Source organism: Olea europaea, unplaced genomic scaffold, assembly GCF_002742605.1.
Source record: "Olea europaea var. sylvestris unplaced genomic scaffold, O_europaea_v1 scaffold236, whole genome shotgun sequence".
Lineage (NCBI taxonomy): Eukaryota > Viridiplantae > Streptophyta > Magnoliopsida > Lamiales > Oleaceae > Olea > Olea europaea.
Window position 1 is genome coordinate 28,859 of NW_019241727.1, and position 8,375 is coordinate 37,233.

General features: G+C 37.7%; 1 protein-coding gene and 1 pseudogene across 1 annotated transcript; both read left to right on the forward strand.

Annotated features, from left to right (window-relative positions):
- The first annotated feature begins 225 nt into the window (after nucleotides 1-225).
- LOC111381693 (putative ATP-dependent RNA helicase DHX33) lies at nucleotides 226-1,146 on the forward strand. Its single transcript, XM_023005505.1, has 2 exons — nucleotides 226-730; nucleotides 1,023-1,146. Exons 1-2 carry the CDS (start codon nucleotides 458-460, stop codon nucleotides 1,113-1,115), a joined length of 366 nt encoding a protein of 121 aa, XP_022861273.1. The 5' UTR covers nucleotides 226-457; the 3' UTR covers nucleotides 1,116-1,146.
- LOC111381702 lies at nucleotides 1,145-4,300 on the forward strand (annotated as a pseudogene).
- The last annotated feature ends 4,075 nt before the right edge of the window (nucleotides 4,301-8,375 follow it).

The window sequence follows — 8,375 nt, forward strand, 5'->3', positions numbered from 1 at the left end:
GTAAATACAACCTAGAAGAGAATATTTAATAATCAGATTAATTGGATTATAGATTGCATGTATTTCTCTCCCAATTACATTGTTTTGTACCTACTTTTTATCTGATTCAATTTAAAACATGTGATGGTTTCTTTTTTGCCCATTGTTATCATCAAATCATAGTAACATATATTTTTGTCTTTAGATAATTGATAATTTAAAATTTTTTATTCTTCTACATTTTGATTCATTATTGAAGTTTCCCAGTTAGTTCAAGTTAATTGCAAGAGAAGTTTTTCGAAACTAGGGTAAATTCCTACTTTACTCCCCTTCTCCCATATGTAAGAGATATTCAGTGTATTGTGCTTTTTGACTTTTTCTTTCCAATATCTTGCATTTTCATGTAAAATTTAGTTTAGCTTCAAACTATTGGTTTTTCCCCATATGATGGTAGAGGTCTCAATTTTTCTCCGAAATCATGCTCAGCAATTTTGCTTTTTTTTTTTTTTTTGAATGGGTCCCACAATTTTCTTGCAACTCTTGTCTATCATGGTTGGTCTCTCTGGTGGGCTTTGGTTCAAAGTTCTTGACTGGCCAAGAAGAAATAGAATCTGTGGAGAGGCTTGTCCTTGAGCGTCTTCCACAATTGTCCGGAAGCAAAGAAAAGCTTTTGACCTTTCCAATATTTTCGTCTCTCCCTTCAGAGAAACAAATGAAAGTTTTCCAGCCTGCCCCAGTTGGGTTCCGAAAGGTAGTTATTTTCTTCTGACAAGATATTCTATGCAAGTTTCTTGGCTAGAAACATTAATGTCAACATATAAGTATTGAAAGTCGCATGTTGTTACTCGTCATCGTAAGAGAAAAAATACATTAAACTTTTATGAGATGTTGATTGGACAAGACAAATGCTACCACTTTGTTGAAATTGTGCCCATGTCTGTTATATGTAGTATTATAATAAATGTAGACGTTTAAGTACCCAGCAACTATACTAAAAGTATGGTTGGCAAGCCGAGCATCATTTAGAATATTTTCTTATACAGGAACTGTCCAGTTTCCGTTGTTTAAGAACATTCTCATGGCACAAATACTATACAGGAAAAAAAAAGTTCCTTGATTTTGTCAGGAAGTGTTGAGTGTTGTTGTCCACCTACAGTTGTGATATTTTGGAAGCTCTGAAAATCTTCGGGTCTATGAATTTGACCAATTGTTTGTCTGCTCGTGTGCTGTTCAAGTAATATTAGCCATCAATATTGCTGAGACATCCATGACGATACCGGGACTCAAGTATGTCATTGACCCTGGAATGGTGAAAGTACGCAAATATGAGGCATCAACAGGGATTGAACCAGTAATCATCGTCAACTCAAAAGCACAAGCACTTCAGAGGAGGTAGAGCTACTGACTTTTTCCTGCATTTATACTTGAGGGAAAGTTGAGAAATTTGAATTTTTTTTTTTTTTCCTTTTTTTTGGTTATCGAGGCCATTAAATGGGCTCAGCTCATTTCATTATTTCAGTGTGTAATGCAAGAGAGTACGTGAAGTTGGATAGTGTAGCAAAGCTAACTCTGTTTCCAAATAATATGTAATTAACTCATTGAATGTGGATTCTTACAAAGAGAGATGCTAAGAAAACAATCAAATCAGATGAATCTAATTTCTAATATCATTTATATTAAAATTTAACGGATACTCAAATTACATCTTGTCATCACGAATTCATTACATCCCCTCGGCCTCGTTAAGCAAGGGCAATTGGAGAAAGTATTGAATGGTAAACCTACCAATATCTGCGATAAATTGATATGTCTTACAAATTCTGTTACAGTGGACGTGCAGGCCGTGAAGGACCTGGGAAATGCTACCGTATTTACCTAGAGAGAGAATTTGATAGGCTGAAGGATTCCATGATGCCTGAAATTAAAAGATGTAACCTATCAAATGTTATTTTGCATCTTCAAGCTCTGAGCATTGATGATATAATTGGATTTGACTTGATTGAACAACCAGATAAGTGAGTATGACAATGGATTTTGCATCATAACCAGATATGTTATTTTGCATCTTGAAGCTCTTGTTGTCTATATCCATGATTTGCTCTGTGATTATGTCAAATAAGCATATGTTTATGGTTCTCTTGTTTTTCCCTATAATGTGTTCTATGAATTTCATTTGGTAGTCTAGTTTGAGACCTTGTGTGAATTTTCATTTTGAAAGTTGTTGGTTTCTAAGTGTGCTATGGTACTAATTCAAACAGTTTTCTAGGGGATGAAAAGTGTAGAGAATTGTAAGAATACCTTAAAGCTATTATTGGCCTGTTTTGTGCCTGATGCATAAGTTACACCATTACGAGCTATTAATTTGATGGATAAAAATAAGTAATTGAAATATGGCTGAATTTGTATTTGAGTTTACTAGTATTTAGTGTTAATTTCATCAACCCTATGCTTTCTTTTTCTATATTGTTTGAAGGTTTATTCTTTATTGCCCACAACACCTTTTTTTACTATGGTAATAAAATAATTGTCATAAAATCATCTGCTTCTTAATTTCCATTGGTTTTTGATATCTGGACTTCTGAATAATCTAACATGTGCCGTATAAGAATTTATCTCAGATTGATTTTAACCATGCCTTCTATATATCCGCATAGGATTGCTATCATCAAGTCGAGGGAGTTGTTATTCTTGTTAGGTGCTCTAACGGAAGCAAGTAAATTGTCTGATTTAGTTGGGCAAAAGATGGCCAGGCTTCCACTGGATCCTTTTTATTCCAAAGCTCTCATTGTGGCCAGTGAATTTAATTATTGGGAAGAATTGTTAATAGTTGTTGCAATGCTCTCTGTGGAATCTATCTTCTATGCTCCCCATGAAAAGTTAGAAGAGGTAGGGATGTATGACCTTCTAAAGTTTCGCATTCGATTATATATGCTTTAAGAGCAGGGTTGGTGCACACCACTAGACATTGCTCAATTCAATGGTACAATACGCACAAGATTTTAACTCCTATTTCTTTCTTATGTCGTCGTCTATTGTACAGCCTACCCTACCAAACAAGCATAGAATAACAGAATATTGGTCTGGCAAATATGTATATCTATTTAGAGAGATTTTGTCTTAACCTGGGGATTTGTGTAATGCAATTTATTTTCTAAATGCTATACTTTACAGCTAGTTCTTTGCTAGCAGGTATCTAAAACTCCTTTTTGTTTTGCAGTCTCGAATTGCTTTGAGAAGCTTCTGAAGTCCAGAGGGGAATCATTTGACTTTGCTGAATATATATCGTGCTTCTGACGAGTTCTTGCAGAAGAGCAATTTAGTGAACAGCAATGAAAAGGCCGAAAAAATCTCAGAAAATGGTACAAGGAAAATTTTATCAATAGCCACTCCCTGAAGCATGCTCGTGACATCCACAGGTAGGTAATGCCCACTTGGCCAAGAATTAATGGCAAACCTCGCAATTACATGAATAATACTCCTGATTATAAACTTCTTTTAATTGAAATTGCTCTATAATGTATTAACATGTCCATTTTATCAGGCTTCCTAAGATTGAGTTTCGAACTGTGATACCTCAAAGACAGGCTATACAATATTCTTTTGGCATTATTTCCTCCTTTCTTTTGGCGGTTTTCTCCTAATGAAGTTTCTCTAGATATCTATTTCTAAGGTTCATTTGACACTTCATTTGTAGTCAAATACGGAGGAATGTAGAACAAATGGGCTTCATGTCACTTCATGTGGAGACGGCATGCTTCCTTTTCGCAGGTGCCTAGCTGCATCCTTTTTTCTTAATACAGCTTTGAAGCAGCCTGATGGTACATACAGGTAGGAGTATACATTTTTTGCAGCACTTCCTATAGTGATTTAATTTACTTCGAAGGTAATACCTATTATTGTTAAGATTACAATATCCTTGAGAACAATCGATTTATGCATCTTTTTTGTGCTATGGCAGGGCTTTGTCAAGTGGTCTTACTGTGCATATCCATCTGTCATCTGTCTTATTCCGGCTGAAACCAGAGTGCATAATTTTTGATGAATTAGCCGAACTACTATAATTATATTGGAAACATTTCTAGAATAGATTGCTTGTGTTTAGCTGAGCAGGCTCCTCATTGTTATGCCCTGGAGGAATTGGAATGAAAGTTTCATTTGGATAAGAACCATTTGTGGTATATATATGTAAACTACTCCTCTGTTATTTGAGATTCAAAAAAAATATTCAGTCTGAATTAAGTGCTGGCTTGAATTTAAATGAAGTTCATGGTTCAATGCCTTGGATTTCATTGGTTCATTATTCCTTCCAAGTTTTATTTTTCATATGAGACGAGCCTAATCATAAGAAAAGAAAGTTTTTGATTCGTCTTTGCTTGAAGTTTTGCCCATTGTATTACTAGTGAAATTTCAATATTTGAATATTTCTTCTTTGAAATGGCTCGAGTTAAGTTCGTGGCCTTACCTGGGACGACATAGAAAAATGTCGAGTTATTGGGGCTGATTTTTGTTATTGAAATGTTCAGTTCTAATGTTTAATTTTGTCTTGCAACAACAAAGGATCCTTACTCCATATTAGAGGGGACTTGCATCGAAGTTTAGAAGCTGGGCTTTCATACTAGGAGGCAATCTTTATGGTTGTACAGAATCAATCAGCATTTCATGGAGAACGAGTTTTCAACAGATGGGATATGCCTCTGCTTGATCGTTATTGAAGGATGGACAGATATACTGATGAATGCTAGGTATTGATCACACAAAATAATAGCTATTGTTGATGTCGTTTTCTGCGGACAACAGATATAGAGCCTATTCGCACACACGTGAGCTAGTTCCAACTTGTAAAGACAGGTTGCTAGTTGTCAATCTCCGAAAATATGGACGTAGGAGAAGCTCAACGACGGGAGACAAATATGTTCGGGTTCTGGCGGCCGATTTGTGAAACGATTGTATAATGGTAACCAATAGCAAACAACTCAATCAAAGTAAAATAATGTAAACTCGTTGCCAAATAAGTAAAAGAGAAGGCAAAGAGTAGCTTTTAGTATCTTGAATTGCATTATCCTTTAAATGGTACATGGATGAGGTATTTATAGTATTACAAATAAAATGGTGGCCATTAAATGAAAGTACATGTGGCCTCATCTTCTTAATCGAAGCATCTAATCCTAGACATCAATTTGAATTTACTAACTTATTGCGCATTTAATGCTTACACGAAGCAGCCACCATATTGACAAGACTTGATATTTATATTTATTACAAAGGTCCCATCAATCACTTCAAAAAGATTTCATACATAAGTTCAGGATCTTCATGTGGGTTGTCACTTGATGTAACGGGTTTCGAACTTTGTGGAACTCCCTCGCCTCAACGCCTTTGCTTCGGCAGAAGAGGCATGAATGAGTCTCGAACTAATCTCCCAGGCCTCGTCACTTTGTGTAGGAGGCTTTGTCAAAGGTGATTCCAATACTTGAGTAAATCAGCTAATCCAATAATTGACCAGAGAACCTCAGTGGGTCAACCATGTAGACAAGAGGACCTCGATGACGTGAAGCCACGTGTGGCAAGGCGTAACAGTAGTCCTCCAAGTTCATGTATAGTTTATTTATATCATGCATGGACTTCAGTAGTCAGTGGGATTCCGACATTCCATAATAGTATTAAACAATTTTTTGTAAGCTAACATAATAGTCCCATGTCCAAGTATAGATATTGATATCACGATTAGAGTTGAAAGTTGTATTCTTTCGTGTTATGGGAGTTCTTGAAATTTGTTTTGAGCTGAGGCAGGATTTCACTGAACTGTTGATGCTCGTTTGTCTTTGAGATAACTGAAATTTATTTCAAGCCAAGGCAGGATGAAGCCCAACTATCGAGGCTCATTTATCTTTAAGATAGCTGAAATCCATTTCAAGCCAAGGCAAGATAAAGCTGAATTGCCACGCTCCTTTATCTTTGAGATAGCTGAAATTTATTTTAAGCCGAGACAGGATGAGGCTGAACTGTCGATACTCCTTTTATTTTTAATGATTGCCCTCAATAGTAGTGCCAATGATTTGATATTTTTGCACGTTACCAAGAAAAAGTAGCAAAGGCGTTACGATTTTCCATACATGTACAATTGTTACATTAAATATACAATGATTGAGATGACGTTGCAATTCGGAGTGAACGCATATGGGCATGTGCATGGGAATCACGTATTAATTTGAGGTGTCAATTAAAGAGACTGTTTGAATTCAACGCCTCAGATTTGGCTGAAAATTGGATGCTTCAAATTGAAAGGGTTTTAATCCAACGATCGAGGCTCAGTTTCTATTCAATATAGAAGGCAAAAATTGCCATTGTTATATCTTTACTTCTACAAAAATCATTCAAATTCTCTCTGCATTCAAATTCTCCGACAACTTCTATTTTTCAACGATTTTTTCTTAAATCCTTTCATCTAGGTAACAATTTTAGATTTTTCCCTCCTCGTTGCTTCTAACATTTTTGCTATCTTCAATGGCTTCGGGTTCGAGTGGTAGCAGAGATAGGGTTACTATTGCTAGGTATAGTGAGGAAGCCTTACCTAGAGGGTTGGAAGGGGATATTTGGGCCATGAGTGAGGGTCCTATTGATTATGAGGCTGGGTGAGGGCTACCAAAATTCCTTCTGCTATGACCTCCACCAAACTAGCCGAACTTTGGAGGAAATATTGTATCCCATACTATTAGAAATCTTAGTACCCGAGGCTTACGAACTTCCTTGCTATCCAAGGTCAGGTTGTGTAGCAGTTAGTGAATTTCTGCTTAAAGCAAAAATTTGTCTATCCTTGCACCCCTTCTCTAGGGTGGTGTTGAGGAGCTCCATGTTAGCTCAGAACCTAGGTTCTACCAAATGGGTGGAACCAGTTAGCTGGGGCCTACTTTATTTAAAAGAAGGTTTCCTTAGACGAGGACATGCCTCTGCATGTCTTTCAAATACTTTTCCAACCCTGGGTGCTTGGGAAAAATGAGTCAAATTGGTGGTACTACATCACTCCACGGGGCTCATGCTCCTTTTGTAATGGGCCTCCCCTCCTCTAATGAAGGTTGGAAGGAGTCATGGTTTTGGGTAAGGGGGAAGTGACAAATGGTTGAGGGAGATAGTGCCCCAGCTTGCACCGTACCAATCCAGTACTCCAAAGTACGTGAGTACCTTCCTTTATATCTTGTATTTTATTTCATAACTTTGATTGACATTACTTTCTTGCTTTTGTAGATTCATGGTCTCGCTTCAAGCTACATGAGGTGGAGTGGGACGTTATAGAGTACATCTACAAACATCCTTTGAAGCTGCGCCATTTTGATCATTAAATTGACTAAAGCATATATTTTCTGGACTTCAGATTGATGGCCTCGAGAGGTAAACACTGAGCTTCATGTGAACTATTTTTCAGGTTTTGGCAGTACCTAAGCTTTGTCCTTTGTTATTTGCAAAGAACTTTGAGAAGAAGAAGTACCCAACCCATGACATGGCCTCAATCTAAAGGCCGCCTCTACTGTTGGTGCAAAGCTTTGAAGCCTTCTTCTGGGGACATTAAACACATCAGGGAGAAGTTGGAGCCCCTCAGCAAAGACCACGCTGAGAAGGGTGGCGAGCAGGTGGTCCTAAAGATGGACAAAGCCAAGGAGAGAGCCGATAAGGGAAAGGGGAAAGCAAAGGAGCCTCAAAAGAAAAGGAAATTATAGTACAACAGTGGCTCGGCCACATTTAAATTTGGCACCACTATGGTCCACGCTGTCAAAGAAGTTGTTCCCCCTCCTAAGTTGATGGAGGCCTCCATGAAAGCCATAAAAGTGGAGGCCATAAGGAGGGCTAAAGGAGAGGCCGAAAAAGAAGAGAAGCAGGCCTCAGAGGCTGTGAAGGTGGGTCCAATGGCAAGGACCTTGGGAAGTCTAGGAGGGTTTTTGACGAGGCAGGATGAGGTAATAGCTCCATTCATTATGGATATGTTGCCTTGAAAAGTCCAAGGTACCATCGCGAATTTCTACAAATTCTGAATTGAGAGGTGGTTGTTTTATGTGTCCATTTGCTATGCAATGGATCTCACAACGACACGAGTACGCCAAAGCGCCAGGGCTTTTGGGGTCGCCCATGAATGTCCAGAAGTGTCGATAAATGTTCAAATAATGAATAAGGCCTCAATTGACAAGCTAGCGTCGGTTGAGGAGAAAATAAAGAAATTGAGGGCCAAGGCTGAAGTCATGAGGGCTCAGAAAGCTGAAGATATGAAGAATGAAGTACATGAATCACATTTAAGGTGGTTTCTTTGACAAAGAAGGTAGAAATCTCAAACAATCATCGAAAGCTTCCAGCTGAAGCTTTAGAGAAGGACAATTTGCAGCTTATGGGGTTAAAGATGTCAATCAATT